This window comes from Osmerus mordax, chromosome 8 (genome assembly GCF_038355195.1).
Source record: "Osmerus mordax isolate fOsmMor3 chromosome 8, fOsmMor3.pri, whole genome shotgun sequence".
Lineage (NCBI taxonomy): Eukaryota > Metazoa > Chordata > Actinopteri > Osmeriformes > Osmeridae > Osmerus > Osmerus mordax.
The window spans coordinates 6,706,139-6,724,708 of record NC_090057.1 but is presented as its reverse complement, the minus strand read 5'-3'; the positions used below and the strand labels follow the sequence as shown (position 1 = coordinate 6,724,708).

Sequence of the window (18,570 nt, the reverse complement as noted above, 5' to 3'; positions counted from 1 at the left end):
TATTTTCCCTGAATCATGTCACTGCAGAAAGACTCGAGGTCTGTCTCTCATGTGTACACACCACATTGTCTAATAAAGACTACACAGATTCACAACTAAGGCACTGTTTAATTTCACACACGCTCCTCTCTGTTCATTTGTATAGTCCCAGTAACACAAAGAATAAAAATAAAGGTGTTTTTTGGAGTATTTGGCTGACACATCCTCAATACTTCTCAAATATTACTCCTGTTTGATAAATCAAGATTGTTAAACTGCACACAATGTTCACCTCTTGTCTCATTTGGGTTGGCTGGTCAACTTGCCATCTTATCTGACAAGGAATGGTTGCATGAGCATAATATCACATACTACTCATTTTCCATATCACATTCAGTTTCAGGCACACAAATAGGAATATGCAGCACAGTCCAGTACATTACAGTCCAGTGTCATGAACAAATGTGAAACTCGGGCCAAAAGATGGCATCTTTGGTCACACTTTTTGATGAGTCAATCTGTGAAGACATGTACAAATGTCACAGGAAACACTCCTTTTCTAGTGGGCTCTGCCTCAATGTGTCCCACCTGCAACAAACACAGAGGACACACATTACAATAATAAAAAACCTTTTATCTTGTTTGAATTTTCCCATAATTTCCCAACCTTCTTCTTGAGGAAATCACAGCTATGACATGATAAAACAGGTTAAAGCACAAACGCTTATCTTCTCAGATGTCACCAATCCAGCATTGTCAGATCAGTGATTGTCCAATAAGGGGAGGAAGGTAGGTTGTGTATGTTTCCTGCAGTGACGTGTGTGTTGGAGGTGCAGTACCTACCCACCACTCCTGGTCCTCCTCTCCATCCACTACTATCACCTCCCCCTCTTTGAAGGTCAGCTCGTCTGGGTTGTCTGCTGAGCAGTTGTAGATGGCCTTCACCCTCTTGGGTCCATGTTTCTGAGATGTGAGTCGCAGAAGAAAACACAACCAACCAGACATATACATGTATTCGTTAATGGAATTCTCAGGTCTCATTTGACTTAATTACTTCACATAGACTGTAACGCTACATATTCCTTTCTGTAACTAGTAGTTGGGAGGAAGCAGGAACCTACAGGGTGGTTTGTGCGGGGCCTTGGAGCAGGGGGACAGCCAGGGCTCTGGGCAGATCCAGTCTGTGGCAAAGTCTTGGCTGTTCACAAAACAAGAAAACATAGTACTGCATATGACTAAACAGCACCTCCCATATTGTGATGAATGACATCCCTTTGAATGTGTGTGTGCGCGTTTACCTGGTCTATCTACAGATCCAGTCCGAAGTGGTGGCCTTTGAGGGTGTTTTTTATTTGGCCTGAAATCAGAGAAGGATTCTCTTCACTTCACATACCACACACACAGCACTTATAAAGAAGACCACAATTACAAACACTTCTATCTAGTGTTGATGGAGACATTTGAGGAGACAACATAAGGTTGCTTTTGAGTTAATTTGTTAATTTCCATCATTTTGCTACAAACCACCTCCCCAGGAGCGAAAAAAACGAAAACATTTTAAATAAATGTGGATAGTTGTGGAAAGATGAGAATAACTTAATTTTAACTTCCTCTCCAATAGCCAGGCCTTACCCTGTCGGCGATGTAGGCGATTTGGGTCCTTTGTGTCCTTTGGGTCTATTGGGGTTGTGTGCAGGTACGGGGGGTGGCATTGTGGGTTTAGACGGGGGTGCAAGGGGGGGCGTAGGAACCAAGGGTGGCATGGTGGGTGCAGCCGGCCCAGGCTGTGTTGGAGGTAGGGGTAGAGGGGGTAGAGGTAAGTTCTTGGCCTTGAATTCCATCATACTGATCCTCCTGTTGGCTGGGGGAGGGGGGGCGGCTGGGGGAATCACTGTTGGAGGAACCGGGGGGAGGAAAAGGCACAGTACAGTCAGCATAGTGATGACATACAGGATGGAAAACCACATGACAGAAGTCCTTTGCTGTCTTTTAATTATGATTATTCATACATTTTAATGGATTATTCCCGCCTGGTACAATCAACATTTAAACCCCGCCCACCAACGCTCAAAGCAGACAGAGGGATTTTAAATCATATCTCACCATACAAGGAGCTGTCAGTCTCCGGAGAAAGGGGGTTCGGAGGGTCAGAGGATGACCGCTGTCTGTCCACCACCTCCATCGGGCCAGGCTTGAACACAGAAGCTGTTTAGGAGTGCTAAAGGTCAGTCCTTCCGTCTATGCACAGTAAATTGGGTTACACAATGAGACATTCTGTACCTTTTGCAATATTTCGGGGAGGCAGGGATGGTACGGGAGGCAAGGATGGTAGAGGAGGCAGGGATGGTAGGGGAGGCAGGCAAGGCAGTGGAGGCAGAGATGGGAGGGTTGCCCCTGGCACCGCAGTGCCCCCCGTCACCCCTTGTGGAGGGGGGCTGAACTCCATGACAGTGCCGTAGGTCTCGTTGCTGATCAGGCTGGATGCTTGGGCCTTCTGCTTGTCCCTGGCCAGGGAGGCAGCGTCCCGGGCGATGGAAGCCAGGTTGGGCTGCATTTGACCCGTGGCTGGCACAAAGCAGCTGACTGGGCGCTCTTCTCGCTTGTAAGGGATGGGCTGGGTGCGGTGCCAGGGGGGGATAGTATACACACACACATTGTCAACACAACCCCTTATAAGAACATCGTTAAAACAGTGTGTTGATGTGGTGTTCTCAGCACCAGGGTTAAAAGCAGCTGCAGTCTGAATAACTCATTGCATTTGAAAGTATTTGAGGTGTGTTTGATTTGAACCATAGATACTCGATGGAATCATGCTTTGTCCCCCCCCACCCCCCACCCCCCAGTGCTCACCTTGTCTTCCATCTCGTCGTCGCTCTCGTCGAGGTCATCGTTGCGGAGACGCCACTCGTACTCCACATGCACGTGGACATTAAACTTCCCAGCCTGTGCCTGGTTCAACTGGCGAATACACACGCACGCATACACACACACGCACGCATACACACACACGCACGCATACACACACACGCACGCCATCAACCTCCTCTCACAGAGCCCAAAATGACAGGGACAACCTCCAATCTGTGAAGTGTAAACACAGTGGACCACTCAAACACTCACCAGCTCCTCACACTGCTTGTGACGAAGCCGCTTGGCGATATCCAGTGGGGTTTCTCCCGCCTCATTGGCTGCAAACACAAGCCAATGATCAAGACATGTCTTTCAAAAGGACTAATGGGCGCTCCTGGCTACTTGTTCCAGTATTGTGGATGACTCACCGATGCTGACGGAGGCCCGACCCCTCAACAGCAGCTTGAGACATTCACTGTTGTCTGTCAGACTGCAGTAATGAAGAGCTGTGCTCCCTTTGGCTGTCTGTTTCTCCAGACTGCCACTGTGGAGCGCACACACACACACAGTCTGGTAACTAACAGTCACTACGTATTGAACTGGTAAATATGTTAAATCCCATGTTGTGTCTTCACATTCTAGATCTCTGATGATCCTGGTTCGGTGACAGACAGTGCAGCAGCACATCTTTCTGTGTTGCCGAGGCCTCCTCCGTACCTGTTTTGGGCCAGGAAGTCGACTATATGGAGGGAGGTCCGGTCCACCATTCGGACAGCGAGGTGCAATGCTGTCTCTCCAGGTTCCTAAGAGCACGGAGAGAAGGATACTTACAGGCAACAGTACCCCCAAAAACACTCCAAAATACCAACTGACTCGCATTGATTGCTGGAAAAAAAGCACCAAAGACTAAAGACAGATGAACTAAAAGAAAATGAAAGTCATTGGTTGAGAACAAGGTCAGATGTGTATCTCACATGTTCATTGGCCATGGGGATGGTCTCCATCAGGTCCACTCCTTCAGCGAAGACCTGGAGGAGGGACAGGATGTCGCGAGTCCTCACCGCCTCGTACAGGACACGCAGGTCCACATGCCTCTTGTGTGCAAACCGCTTCTCAGTGTACTTGGCTGTGATGTAATCCTTCCGCGTCTGCCTGAAGGCGAGAACACAACAAAGAAGAATATTCAGGTTGACTGGTTTCGTTGTGATGTCACTTGCTGAAGGGATCAGTGATGTGGTTAACCCTTGTGTTATCTTCGGGTCGTTCTGACCCATCAGTCATTGTGACCCACCGTCGTATTGCGACAACTTTACCGCATACAAAAACAAAGTGAAGCATTTCCCGTTGGGCTGTCTCAGACCCCCCACATTGCGAAGGTTAAAAGAAAATTATTTTTATTTGTTTTTGTATTGGGTAAAATTGGGTAAACACAACGATGGTTCGTTATGAACCTTTGGGTCATGTGACCCGAAGGCAGCACGAGGGTTAGGGAGAATGGTGGGTGGGATCACCCTTGTCACCCACATGTCACTGGAAGGGTTGGGTTTAGTCACTCCCTGAGTAGACAGGTCTGCCTCCATGATCTCATTGAAGCTGGAGTTTCCAATATTCTTAGCTAGCTAAGGGAACACACAGAACACAACAGATCAAGTTTCCTGCAACCAATCCTGCTGACATGAAACCTCAGCCAGCCACCACAGCCTCCACAACACACCAAATTAGAGTTTGGAAATACCATTTCCTAGTATTTCAATCAAATAAAATGTACCTAATAAAGTTTCCCTGAAGTGCCAGATGGGTGAAGTTTGAATTTGGAGGGATTATTGTGTTGGTTTGCAATCAATTATGTACAGATAAGAATTTGAAATGATTTCCAATAGTATTTAAAATCTGAGGAAGTACTTACCAGGAGCTCTGAGGTTCCCAGGACATCCAGAGTGAGAGACTGGATCCTGGAGTAATGGACGCCCATCTCCCTGTGGATCCCAGAACACTCAATGCAGATGAGCACACCCAGGTTAGTGGACAACCAAGTGGGCCCTGGAAACAGAGAACAGGCATGATCAATTGAGCAAAGAGTAGGCTGCATGTATGTCTTTAATATAAGTTGGAATCTCTGCCAATTTCCCTGTCTGTCAGAAACCAGTCTGACAAGCTTGTCAAACAGCCTAAAAATGTGCCAGCACATTCAGTACATCACAGTGTGGAAAGCAAGTGTCAATACTCCTACAAAACACAGGCGTGGATGCCATTTCGAGTTGTCACTAAAACAATTTCGTCGTTTCCGTTTGACAGAGCTATCGGAAGCCCGGTGGAGGAAGCCAACTGCTAATTTCCCAGAGTGCTCTCTGTCTCTCACCGGGCGCTCCACAGTCACAGCAGATGTCGTTGCCGCTCATCCTTTTCACTTCTCCCACGATGGCCTTGGTCAGCTCCTGGACGATGTTGTTCTCCCCATCGTGCTGTTCTCCCTGGAAGGCATTGTTCAGAGCCAACTCCTTGCTGTTCTGGAGGACTGAGATCCATCTGTGGACATCCACAGAAGAAGAACACAAATCCAAATCAGGGAGTCAGCGAGGAACAAAGTCAACGTGAAGAGCACCCAGATGTAGACCAGTCTCATCGCTCCGCTAGACTGTTGATGACACTCACATCTGACAATCTGCCTCGTCCTCAGCCTGGAAGTGATAGGTTCTGTCATCTGTTTAGGGAAACCGAGAATGAGCGGCATGAGAAACATAAACTCAAAGATCAGAAGCAGTAAGATGGTAAATATAGAGTCTATAAACTGCACAGGGTACTCAAACTAGCCAGCAGGCCAATATAGTCATGTTAATGGATAAACACTCCCCCCAGTACAACAAAATAGTTTCAAGTGAATCATATGAGTTGACTGGTGTGAGTTACAGTATTTCATGATTAGCCTGGGAGCCAGGCTAATCATGCCAGTCTGCCCACTCTGATGTTTCATTTACTCTGGCTGATGGGTCTGGCCAGTGGCCCCCCTCCCATTCAAACAGATTTCTGTATCAGAATCTGCTCGGGCCAATCACAGCCATTTATTTGATATGAGGTGGGTTCATTATGATGATGGTACAGAAAAGTGCTGTTGAGCCATTTCCGTAAACAACCAAGAGGATTTGTTGCTCTGATTGGTTGTATCTATCCAATTCCATCCAATTGCGTCTAGAGGCTTTTTGGTCTGCCCCTTACATCCCTTGGAAATTGAAAATGATAAGTTCCAGACTCATTCCCATTTTGCTAATTGGACAAGGAAACAACCAACTCACGGGAGAAGAGGTCGAAGCTTTTCTTCTCGTCCGGGTTACACTTGACTTGACAGGTCAGAAGGTTGAGTTTAGCTGGGGGTGCATTGGCCTATGAGACAGACAGAGAGGAGTGTGAGAAAAGAGAGGGGGGAGGGGAGTGCCTAATAAACAACAATGTTATCATTCTGACAGAGGGCATGGGTGAAACTGTATGGTCTGTCAACCTTTCGCATGAGCAAAGCCAGCTGACTGATGTAGTGGTGAGGGAAAATAGATATTTCTGAGGAATAAAAAGACCCTTTTCAGTATCGTAACCAAGGCATGAATTGTTCCAGGTTAAGACCCTCCTCAAGCATATAGGTATCAGGACGATAGTGTCCAACCTACTGCGATAGTGTCCAAACTATCCCTACAATTCTCTCGATTTTGAGACATTCTCGTGCAGAGTGCTTCTTCCCACCCTTAACTCTGTCATCCTTTTCCTCACGCTCCTCCTCCTTTTTCTCTTCTTCTGGTGCTTGCTCTGTCTTGATATGCTCTTTGGCTCTACAGGTAAAAACTTCACAATCACAAAAAAATATATAAAAAAAAGAATTGTGCTTCGGCCAGAGCTTTTTCTTATTCATGGAGAAGAGAAAGCACACCCCTAAGAACCCAGAGGGGGCGCTACCATGCAGAACACCCGAGCAGAGAGCACAGCCTCAGTTTCACATGCAAGGCAACTGAGGAGAGCATGTTGAGGTTCATGTACCGTTCCATGGGAGATTGTGAGGAAGCCGTTTTTCACAGAACACCTCCTTTTCTGCCACACTTTCCTCAGGCTGAAGAAAGAATACAACAGAAACAAGCATTAGCGACACTATCCTACTGAACACTACCCCACTCTGTCCGCCAGTATTAAAGATGAAAGGAGTGCTACAGTGGAGCCATTAGTCCCTTTAGGAGATACAACCGTTTTAGAGCAAATAGAACCATTTTGGGCCCAAATAACTGTTTCTACATAAACTACAAACCTTTTAAAGAGGTGCAATTTGGAACCAAATCGGATCCTTCACAAACGTATTCTAATTGAAATAATTCTACAGAGTGCAATTTTTTGAGTGTGGATCACAAACACCTGAACACACAGGTGCAAATCCCATCTGTGAAGACATTAAATTGTATTTCGAATGTCGACTCACCCCTCGCTTTTCTTGTACAGCATGCCATCGTACTCTGTGCCGTAGGCTTTGTTGCCTTGGAGTTGGTGCAGACTGTATCCTGCATTCTGTTTAGCCTGGGAGTCCTGACACACACACACACGTAAACGTGCACACACACACATTTAGTCATTTAGCAGACACACACACACACACAAACACATGCACAGAAGAGAGACAAGTCTCAAAGACTTCCCACACTAAAACACTTTTTCACCAATTCTTACTTTGCCTTAATCATCCTACAGTACATAAGTACTGTAGTTTGATTTTGTTTCACTCTATTCAAATAATGGAGGGGTGACTGTGGAATCTCTAAGCCATGAGATTTACATGGAGGCCTTGGAGAGTGAATAATATATTCTAATGCTCACTGAGCAGCCAGGCTGCTGTGGCAAACAAGGGTGAATGTACTGTATCCTGCCATCCTAAAGCTGTTTAACTCTTTACAAATCCTTTACTCTGGTTATGAACAACTCCCAATGGCAAATCACATTGTAATTTTGTATGTGTACCTAGCACCCTTTTCTAAAAGTGTCAACATGAGCAAGTTAGCTGTTAAAAAACACAGTTACAGTAGCTACAGTAGTAGCCCGGAGAGTCCATGGCTTTACGCTAACAAGCTGTCATTTACCTCCTTCTGCTCTGCCTGAAGGGAGGACTTGAGAGTGTCCCTCAGCTGAGTCAGCTGTTTTCTCTCTCCATCGCTGGTCTGCTTAATCTGGGGACAGAAGCGCGAGGGAACAGACAGAGGAGAGGAAGACAGAAAGTTAAGCGAAAGAATTGTTAAATATGCAAGGAAATTATTTAAAAGAATTCACCATGATATAAAGAAGCGACCTGTGAAAACAGCAAAAACGTTATGTTCTGAGAATGGTCTACTTAGGACAGGAAGAGAAAAGAGCTCTCACTGAGGTCAAGTCTGTAGCCAGTTTCTCTATGGATGGTTTCATACTCTCCACTGCCTTCAGCCCATCCTGGAAGTAGCTGCAGAAGAGAGGAGAGAAGAGATGATAGGAGAGTGGAGGGGAGGACAGGGGAGGGAGGAGAGGGAGGAGAGGAGAATGGAGGAGAGGGGGAAGAGGAGAGGGGAGGAGAGGGAGGAGAGGGGAGGGGAAGGGAGGAGAGGGGGAAGAGGGGAGGGGAGGGGAGGGGAGGGGGGAGAGGAGAGGGAGGAGAGGGGAGGGGAGGAGAGGGGAGGGAGGAGAGGGAGGAGAGGGGAGGAGGGTGAGATACACTCATGGGTATTCAGATAAGGCTAAGGACCCATCAGATGGATGTCTGAACAACATACTTGCATTGGGCGTGGAAGTATTTGACGAGGTTCTGGAGAAAGTCCACTCCCTTCTTGACTTTGATTTCATTCACTTTCAGAAGATACTAGGAAAGGAAAGATTGGTAGTAGGCATGGAAGACAACAGGAACATAAATATCTCTGCCATCTAACTCCTTCCTGTCTTTCCTCCCCTTTTACATACGCCAAGATTCACATTGGAGATCAATGAGGAATGAAGACATGACATTTCAAAAACCAACAATCAAAGCAGGAGGTACAACATTCAAATGTAGCACAAGCCCCAACACACAGACTTAATGTCGAATCAAGTAAGCCCAGTGACCTCCTGTGGTCTGGAGGCACAGTTGCACCTTCTCACCTCACACATCTGCAGCTGGAACATCTGCCTCTCTTTCTCCATCTCCTCGGCGATCTCCCCTCCCCGGAACTCTGTCCGGATCATCCCATGCTGCCGAGCATGCTCCTTCTTCTCCTTCTCCATCTTAGTCCTGTGGGGACAGGAAGGACAGGGACGGGAAGGACGGGGACGGGAAGGACGGGGACGGGAATGACAGGAAGGACGGGGACGGGAAGGACGGGAATGACAGGAAGGACGGAGACGGGAAGGACGGGAATGACAGGAAGGACGGGGACGGGAAGGACAGGGACGGGAAGGACAGGGACGGGAAGGACGGGAATGACAGGAAGGACGGGGACGGGAAGGACAGGGACGGGAAGGACAGGGAGGGGAAGGACAGGGCACAAAGGTCAAAGGGCATGATGGAGCCCAGTCTGGACAAGGCCTGATGAACTTGTTCAAGGACCAAAACACCCTTAAACTAGAACCTTCTTTCTCAACAAAATGAACAAACCTCGAAGACTGACATTCATGTTGTCTTAATGTAGCTTCCCTGCAAGTGTTTTCTGTGTACGAGAATTGCACAGTAAACTGGAATACCTGTTGTGTTAAGTAACTGATTAAATACGCTTAAAACACCAGTCTCTTGAGATGAATCCAAGCTTGACTGTCCATTGTCTTCACATGGTCACTCTCAGACGTTACACTGTTGTAACCTTACTAACAATAGAGCATTCACAACTGAGGCTGCTGGATAGTCCTTTTCTCTATCATGTGGCCTGTCTTTGTCTGGCTTATCAGCTGTTTCATGAAACGTGCTGGCTGACCTGTAAAAGTCCTCTGTCTATTGGCTGTGAACAAACCAACACAATGAGTTTGAGGTGTTGTTGTATCAGGTAAGCATTTCAGAAACACCCACATTGCAGACCACGTGCTTTCCTTGTGCTTGTGCTGTAATCGCTAACTTGGGCTGCACCCACCCATCTGCTGGTCTAGTTTCAAACCCTAATGAAAGGCAGGGGAAATCTTGTAAATTGCCTCTTACACTTTTGTTTCGTAATCCTTCCAGGCTTTATCGAAAGGCTTTTTCAGGTCCTGCAGAATGCAAAACAATATGTATGTCAGGATTATGAACAGAATGTACACAGACATTCCAACAATCAGTACATATACATTGTTTGCTTGCAATGTACATTCTAACAGTCATAGGTAAATATTAGGCACAAAAACTCCAACAGTTATCTTGAGGGTGCATATATACAAACACATACCCCTTTCACACCTTTCAGATCTCCCTTTAGCAGCGTGTCTAATGGGAAGGTGATAATGTTGTTCATGTTCTGCAGCTGCAAACATCAGAAGAGCCAGATAGTGAAATACTGCAAACCTTACACTGCAACGTCCTGACATCACACTTCACTCAGGTCTAAAGAAGTCTCACGGCTTCATTCAAACTAAGCCAAAAAGCAATTGAAACCCCCCCAGAAAGGTTAACAGAGACAGATGGATGAGGGGAACAACATGGTAGGGTTAGGTGGGTGGTGCTCTGGGAACTCACCAGGTTCTTGAAGAGAGCTGTGAGCTCTCTGGTGAGAACTGCAAACTTCAGGAAGGCAGAGCCCACCTCGTTGTCATCCCTGCTGAACGAGTTGTCCCCAAACTTCTCCACGGACTGGATGTACTGCTCCTCATTGTCAACATGGGCTGACACATAAACACACAGATCAGTCTCTGTTTCTGAGCAAATACCACAATGTAGAGGGAATTTCTGGGCTATTTTGTAATAATATCCAATTATATGCTATGCTACATTCTGCTATGCTATATTTTGCATGTGTCCTATGAGTAAGACTGCCCTCCTTAACAGTACCACGAGGCAGTGAGTTATAACTCCTTCATACAATACCTGGCTAACACATTAAATTACTTCTGTTCCAAGATTACTAAAAGACTGAAGGTTCAGTTTGGTATACATATCTAGTGGCTCACAAATTGTGTGCCATTGTGTGCCATGTGTCAAAGTGTGGCAGAAAGTCAGATGTCTGCTATGATGCAACACCAACACAGAGGAGCTTACCCTGCAAGACAGGAAACATTCTTGGACATTGTGTGAGTCTATTTTACAACACATTGTATTTATATTGCTCCTGTATTGTTTCTCAACCCGGAACAATGTTTCAGCTTGCTTCCTGTCTCTAAACTCTATACTGAAGAAGTAAAGGATTTTTCAGTAAAAATAAAAATCATATATGGTCATGACATTCTCACATGGCTGTTCCATGAGCAGAACAATGAACAGTGAATAGAGGCATGCATGTTCTGGAGTTTACCCACCGCACCAGACATAAGCTTGAGTGGCAATAAGGTATTCTCAGTGAGTCAATATTACACTCCAATAGAATTCCAAGGCCAGCTGGTATTTGTAGTTCTAGAGGGAAGCTAGGGAAGGGCAGCAATGGAGGATGAAAGCCTGAGTGAATGAAACTGTATGTATAAACAGAGAGGAGTCCAGAGTCCCCCTCTGCTCCTCCCCAAGCCTGCTGAGACAGGTGTCTGGAATGGGAGGAATGCAGACAGGGTTGCTATCTCTCTCTCTCTTTCTCCTCATTAACGTTACACTCCACCATCCTTGACATAGAGCTCACCTACTAACCAACACTTTCCATTACAGAAGCATCGTACCCCTGTATATGTTATTTGATGCATGCAGTTGGCTTTTAATTAAAAAGGATTTCACACAGAGACTGAGCACTCACCTAAGCCAGAGTTGTTTATGGCCTTGACAGACTTCTTGATCTTGTGCAGAACCCCTCTGTCTAGATCCAGAGTCTGTTGAAGAAGGAGCCACAGGGTCCAAGTCAGCAGGGAGGTAGGAGGGTGATAACACACACACACACACACCAACAAAACAACCCTAACACACACACACCAACTAAATACACCCCATCACACACACACACACACACACACACACACACACACACACACACACACACACACACACACACACACCCACACACACACAGGATCCCAGGCCTTAGTCAGTGAATGAATTCCCAGGGAATTATTTCAGTGGCTGAGCAAAGTACTGCCCAGCCCTGCTGTAATGTTTACACAGAAACTCCACAGACAGGGCACTGAGCCCAGCTCACGCCTGCTGAGTTGTGGGACTGTACAGTGACCGCGACATCCCCTCTCTGATGCTGTGCAACTCTCAACCTAGACAGGGCTGCAAAAAACAAGGAAATGTTTTCTGGCAAAACACACTTTAAGGCTGTGGAGCCATTGTAAAGTAGTACAATACTGTATACAAATATGTTACAGATACGTGACTCCTTTTAAATTATTTTTTAAACTGATACATTTTGCATTAAGCAACTTCATGTGAATCTTGTGGTCAGTCCATTAGTCCTTAGCAGTCGTTGTGAAAGTCAGAAGGTTCATTTCCATCACACAGTTCTGATCACAGACACGAGAGCTCATAAACAATGAGTCATCACTCCAGGGCATGGGACCAGTGTGAGTCATGGTGGGGATGCAGGTGGGCGTCCAACACACAGACTTGATGAGTAGACGTGTTTGTTGTTGAACTCAGATTCAATGTATTCTTACCAGTCCTCCACCCCAAAAGACTTGGACTTGATAGTTCTCTTTTTTGTCTTACTCATTATTTATTATGGTTGCTAGACAGATTAGTGAAATGGAGACTGAAGACTGTGATAGTGGTTGACACAGACACCCCTCATAGAAGACTTCTGGTGTTGGCTCGTACAGGAAGACAGACACTTATGCAGAGAGGAGGAGAGGTAGCAGGCAGGCCAGGACAGGCTGGACTCTCAGATAGGAAAGGGTAGAGGGGGCTATGTGGTTCAGAGAGAGAGAGACACAGACACAGAGAGAGAGAGACACAGACACAGACACACCAGACACAGAGAGAGAGAGAGAGAGAGAGAGAGGAGAGAGAGAGAGAGAGAGAGAGAGAGAGAGAGAGAGAGAGAGAGAGAGAGAGAGAGAGAGAGAGAGAGAGAGAGAGAGAGAGAGAGAGAGAGAGAGAGAGAGAGAGAGAGAGAGAGAGAGAGAGAGAGAGAGAGAGAGAGAGAGAGAGAGAGAGAGAGAGAGAGAGAGAGGAGAGAGAGAGAGAGAGAGGAGAGAGAGAGAGAGAGGAGAGAGAGAGAGAGAGAGAGGAGAGAGAGAGAGAGAGAGAGAGAGAGAGAGAGAGAGAGAGAGAGAGAGAGAGAGAGAGAGAGAGAGAGAGAGAGGAGAGAGAGAGAGAGAGAGAGAGCATGCTAGGACAGGAGCAGACAAACCAGCCCCAGCCCAGCCCCCAGGGATTCTCCCAGAATTCAGCAGTACATCATGTAGGCAGCCTAAAGCTTTGTTCTTCTAAGGTAGACAGAGAAAATGGAGAGAGGGTGGAGAAAAAGATAAAGACTGAGAGCGAGGGGGGTGAGGGTAGAGAGAAAGAGAAAATAGAGGGAGAGAGCCCAGTGGTGTTCCCCACAACACGGGATGCGGCATGGTGCAAGCTAAACAGCTTCCCTCCAAATTGATACTTTATCAACAATCTCAGACAGACTTGTAAAACGGGAAAGTGGAGTGTTGCCTGTTGACCGGGTAGAGCCAGAGCATGTCTATGTGTTGTCGCTAATGTGCATGAATGTGTGACTGTTGGCTCATTGAGTCCAGGTTGAAAGTGTGAGAATGCTGTCGTCGTCCACACAAAGGGACAGATTGTGTTGTCAGACTGTTGACTGAGTACAAAAGATAGAACGCTTCTCTGTTCTGTTTCACCTAAGATATAGAGTGGTTGTTGTGTGAATATACTGCTTGTATAAACTTCCTTGTTTCCACAGAGTGCAGGAAATGTCATCCATGTGTTACAGTCACCAACTGTCCTCGTGCTTCCTTGGCTAATGCAATACAGTAGTCTTAGGCCACTCTGGGAAATCCTATTTTCATCTTCAAGTACTGACTTCAACATTATTAAAGCTGAGACCACTTGGACAGGGTAAAGAACAACAGACACCAAAGTCAAAGAAACTTCTGGTAAACCATGTAGGAAGCTTGGACATGTTTACAATGTTCTGTATTAATGTTTCTTTCACCACCAATAACTGATTGGTGTGTTTTTCCAACAAATAAACCCTTACTACTCAGATGATTGGCTTAAGACTCAGTGACCTCAAACGTTTGCACACTCCTGATGTCAAGCATCAACGCCCCAGGCAGTAGAAACTATGTAGCCTAATGATGCCAAGAAGTAATCTTCACAGAATCAGCCCTGATACTAGAAGGGTGATTCTACAACTTCCGAGCACGTTTGGCCTTGAAAACTGTTTAGAAATTAAACATAGGCTAATGAAATGTAATTCTACCAATTATACCAAATGCAAATATTTGTCTGCAATTAAAACATAATAATGGATTCAGGAATGTATAGGCTATATTTGTATCCCTAGTTTCTGCATCTTCCTTCTTTAATTGTTGCAATTGGAAGTTCAGCTATTCATACAGGGTTATTGACAGCTCTGAGTAGCCTACCCTGCTAGGCAAGGGCGAGGTTCAACACAACCCGTTTAAGATCTGAAATGTTCGGATTTCAAAAAGAGGAAGTAATGTTTCTTTCGTTCCTTTTTTAACGTAATGTCCAGAACTCGTGAAAAATCGTTATTTTGTCCAGTTTTGATGGCCATAATTGTCATCCTTTCTTTAACTTACCTCTTCCAGTGCTGCCACGGCGTTCCGACAATGGGACATCCGTGTGGTGAAGTTTGAGGTTGTGGGCGCTTTGTAGTCCTCATTTGTCTCTTTTACAAATTCCGTGACTGTAATTATGTCCGGCATAATTCACGGTTGATGAGTTTGAAAAATTATTTGATAATTAAATATGTTAATGTTTTTCTTGTTGTCTATGAAACAGCTAGTTGTTACACAAATTAGCTTTCTGATCAAAAGAGGTAGCCTAATTATCGTTCCAACTTTGCCATTCCTGTATCAGTGTAGCTCCACTTTGCCTACGCATGAATGAGGGGCGATCGTTGGGTCCACTTCTGTGAGTAAATACACAGTTCCATTATTCCATGGTTAGTTACAGTCCAGAGAACCAAATAATTGAAAGGACCAGTGAAAATCGGATACTGGTTTGCTACACCAAAGATTTCACAACAACCTGTATAAAGCGCTGCGTTGCAGAGCGTCAACCTGGGAGAAACGGGGCGGAACGTATGTAAATAGCCAGGTTTCGACCAATAGGAATGTGCATGGATTTACCTTTGCACACTTCTTTAGCATGCCTGTCGTATAAGTTTATGACTACGCTATGACACGACGTTACAGATGTGATCGGATACGAAACTCCTAGGTTAACTTAAGTTAACTTGTATAAACACTATGATATATACAGAGCGGGCGGTGTATTTGAGCTATGTGGTTTGCAAAAAACTGTCACTGTCAGCAGTTACGACTTACTTTAATAAGGTGAGAATGCTTGAAAAGTATACTTTTCAATAGTAATAGAACATGGAGGAAAAAACACCCACTAGACATGAAGACAAAAAAAAGAGTACAAAAGTGGAAAAAAAAGCATAAATACTGTCCATCTCACAGCATGACAATCCATAACACAATTTTCTGTACATGAACATGTTACTTTGACATCTTAATGCTGTCTTATGGCAACAGGGCGGTTGCAACTACAAATTACTTACTTTAGTTAACTCAGAATAACGCATATAAAAATAAAGCTTGCAATTCCGTGAATTCTTGTCATGTCCGTTTTCACAATCAAGTTGGAATTTCTTCCGCTGTAACCACTTACATTTAGTCCTAGAAAAAAATTGCCATAGACATCCATGATGTATTCCCAGTATGAGACATCCAAACAGTTTGATGGAAATGTTCAAAGAGGACAGCGCCCTGTCACGCTGCTGACTACGCACTCTGGACAGCTGTCTGTGGACCCAGCACACCTACAGGAGAAAAACACAGATCAACACAAGTCAACTAGAACGCCCACACGACAGATACTCTCATTTCCACTCCTTATTTCTGAGATGAGCTATCTTAGCAAGCTCCAAAGATGGTCTGTGCAAATTAATCTGATTTCTGATTTCTACTCATTCCATGCCTGCCCAGTGCCTATCTTTTGGCCAATACTGCCCTCTGCTGCAAGCATTGGAAAACACACTTGGTATGTCCACTGGAATGGAGAAGCGATTAAATCATTAGCCTGATGGACAGCTTGGTTTTTACCTGTGCTGAGTGGCATGGTCTTGATCCTGCTCTCCTCCAGTGTTATGAAGCCCACCGCTGCCTCCCCCCTGGTGCCTTCTGTGTCCCCAGGCCTGTCCATCTCACTGGTCAAGACTTTCATTGGGCCTCTCCCTCCTTTCAGGTGGATCTGGATGCTGTCCTGATATGGAAAACAAGCGGATTAGCAGCCAATTGATTCATACACCCTGCCAAAAGACCAGTGAGCAGCCTGGTTTTGCACATAACCAATATTGGTTTACATATCATGCCAGGCATTATCTGCATTGCCACAATCTCAAATTGTATAAAAATATACAAATAAAAAGACAACTAAAGAAAAGAGTCTGCTAGGTACCTTGACTGAGAGAGAGGTTAGGTTTAGACACCCTCCTCCCACCTAAGAGCTCACCTCCTTGGGTGTGGGCACCTCCAGCTTGGTCTCCTCTGGTGCCTTGATAGCTATAACTGTCTGGTCCTGGAAAACCTTGAGATGACTGATGTCCTCGTGAGTGACGTAGGCTGATGTAGATTGGCAGTTAAAGAAGACTGTGCCTTGCTGGTATACAATGTATGTGTCTTTCATGATTGCTGGAGGAGAGTCATTACAACAAGTAGCTTTTTTTCTTCCACAAACAGAATAATGTGTATTAGCTCATTCATATCAGGTATGGTCTGATATATATAAAGGATATTTGCTGTTTTCCATGTCGTCAGTCATGTCAAAAAGCTGATGGGCACAGCTCTTGATCAGCTCATCAAGAGTCTCCTCCACAATCTTCAGGTTCCCCAGTTCATGCTGCAGTCTCTGCTTTAAAATGGCTGGACAATGCCCTCTGGGGGGAGGGAGAGAGAAATAGAAAACCTTACTGGAAATCCCTGTTGTTATAGAAATCACACTGTGTTGCACGCTTTGTAAAACTTTTCAACACATATGTACTTAGACTTTATTGGAATATCACGGCGGCAGAAGGCTAATCCGCATGTAAACTGTACAAATGGAGGCTCTTAAGATTGGAGTGAGGAAAGAGTTGAAATGGTTGGAATTGTACTCACATCCACTTAATCTTGTTAGTGGACTGCTTCCTGATGAGGTGGATCCCTTCAAGCACGTTGGTGACATCGTATACCCTCCGTTTGCGTACACGGAGGCGGGGAGCCACCTCGTTGAGGTCGACTACGCCATCAGGGGAAGAATGCAATACCTCGAGGAAGCGCTTGGTCAATGTACCCAGGGATAGATCTAGTTTGTACCATAACAACACAAACCAAAGTAAAAAAAACTAACAAGCACTTACATATGAAATGCAGATATTATGAGGATAAAATGGTCACATACCTTTTCTTTGACCAGGGTTATTACTTTGGGTAGTCCCTTCCTTTTTAAAGACACTAACAGTAAAAAATAAATAAATGAAAGTTAGAAACAATCAAAACAAGCCCAGTGATTAGAAGAAAGTAAACATGGTGGGCAATCTTACGAGGATTCTGTCTCCGTCCCTGATTGAAGCTCAAGGTCTTCCTTTTCAAAATCTTCATCCTGTTATTCAAAATATGAAACGTTGACGTGGGTTATGAATAATTAAAACAATGCATACTTAATATACTCAATTATCTTTTTAATAGTCAAAGCAATCGCACCCAATGGAGGCCCGCAGCATCAGCATCATCTGGGCACACCTCCTCCTCCCCATCGTCAGACGACTCTGCGCCCCAGGGGCTGATCAAACCTAACGGTCCGTCAAGGTATGGTGGCATGATAGGAATAGCATCCTCGCTTATTCCTCGAGGTGTTATATGGTCCGTCAGAAAATGATCTTCGCAAATAATGTGTTGCTCTGTTAAATCCTCTTTCTCGCTTTCTCTGAGGGCTGCAAGCCACACTTTCACTCGAGCTTGATCCTTGGGAAAATTGAAGAACCTTTTGGAAGGTCGATTGGTAAAAGCTCCTTTATTGTCGATGCGATTAGGACACCCCGAGACCACGCATTTCACCATGGTCGAATCAATATATTACGTCTGCTGACAAATAAGCTACATTCGAACATTAGTTCAACAAAACTCACGCTTGTTTCATGTTTGTTTATTTGAGATTCACGTTCGCTAGACAGGAAGAGATGATGTTTTGATCCGGAAGCAAGCCCGCGCCACCACTGCTCAGCCTATGAGCTTATCCCTGGATCTATGAAAGGCGGGCCCACTACTTTCTCTCGCAGATTCTTCAAATTACGTGTAGCTTAACTAGAGATCAATATTTCTTTGCTGCCACCTAGAGCACTGGAAACCAAAGCAGTGATTACTGGGCGCCTGTATCACTCAGTTTGGGCGATTGGATTGGAGCTCATGCGCAGGAACGCTTGCGCTTGTTTTTTTATGTAACACCAACTCATG

At 45.3% G+C, this 18,570-nt stretch overlaps 2 protein-coding genes across 3 annotated transcripts; both read right to left on the bottom strand.

Moving 5' to 3' along the window:
• Positions 1–88: 88 nt before the first annotated feature.
• Positions 89–15,063, bottom strand: asap2b (ArfGAP with SH3 domain, ankyrin repeat and PH domain 2b). 2 transcript variants are annotated; one of them, XM_067241522.1, is made up of 29 exons: positions 14,950–15,019; positions 14,650–14,756; positions 11,688–11,760; positions 10,490–10,635; positions 10,203–10,277; positions 9,977–10,026; positions 8,953–9,082; positions 8,592–8,677; positions 8,209–8,284; positions 7,932–8,018; positions 7,280–7,383; positions 6,850–6,919; positions 6,120–6,207; positions 5,482–5,530; positions 5,189–5,355; positions 4,736–4,869; positions 4,354–4,448; positions 3,804–3,981; positions 3,547–3,632; positions 3,258–3,373; positions 3,100–3,167; positions 2,830–2,937; positions 2,260–2,593; positions 2,083–2,184; positions 1,612–1,870; positions 1,278–1,336; positions 1,101–1,177; positions 823–942; positions 89–567 (listed from the first exon to the last, which is right to left on the bottom strand). In XM_067241522.1, exons 1-29 carry the CDS (start codon positions 14,951–14,953, stop codon positions 493–495), a joined length of 3,123 nt encoding a protein of 1,040 aa, XP_067097623.1. In that variant the 5' UTR covers positions 14,954–15,019; the 3' UTR covers positions 89–492. The 2 variants fall into 2 exon arrangements, with proteins under 2 accessions (XP_067097623.1, XP_067097622.1); XM_067241521.1 differs by having other exon boundaries at positions 14,650–15,063.
• A 336-nt stretch (positions 15,064–15,399) lies between these two features.
• On the bottom strand, positions 15,400–18,270 carry e2f6 (E2F transcription factor 6). The gene is made up of 8 exons (XM_067242061.1): positions 17,821–18,270; positions 17,661–17,719; positions 17,519–17,571; positions 17,236–17,422; positions 16,875–17,015; positions 16,592–16,706; positions 16,183–16,342; positions 15,400–15,899 (listed from the first exon to the last, which is right to left on the bottom strand). The coding sequence occupies exons 1-8, from the start codon at positions 18,175–18,177 to the stop codon at positions 15,862–15,864; spliced, it is 1,110 nt and encodes a 369-aa protein (XP_067098162.1). The 5' UTR covers positions 18,178–18,270; the 3' UTR covers positions 15,400–15,861.
• Between the last annotated feature and the right edge of the window lie 300 nt (positions 18,271–18,570).

Excerpts from the sequence above, each read along its gene's own strand:
- asap2b (XM_067241521.1), bottom strand. The coding sequence starts at position 14,775 with ATGCCGGACATAATTACAGTCACGGAATTTGTAAAAGAGACAAATGAG. Across the intron at positions 10,636-11,687 it reads CATAAACAACTCTGGCTTAG|CCCATGTTGACAATGAGGAG; the intron begins GTGAGTGCTCAG and ends TTTATGTGTCAG. Across the intron at positions 1,178-1,277 it reads TGGATCTGTAGATAGACCAG|CCAAGACTTTGCCACAGACT; the intron begins GTAAACGCGCAC and ends TTTTGTGAACAG.
- e2f6 (XM_067242061.1), bottom strand. The coding sequence starts at position 18,177 with ATGGTGAAATGCGTGGTCTCGGGGTGTCCTAATCGCATCGACAATAAA. Across the intron at positions 17,423-17,518 it reads TAACCCTGGTCAAAGAAAAG|ATCTATCCCTGGGTACATTG; the intron begins GTATGTGACCAT and ends GGTACAAACTAG. Across the intron at positions 16,707-16,874 it reads GACGACATGGAAAACAGCAA|ATCAGCCTACGTCACTCACG; the intron begins ATATCCTTTATA and ends CTGCCAATCTAC.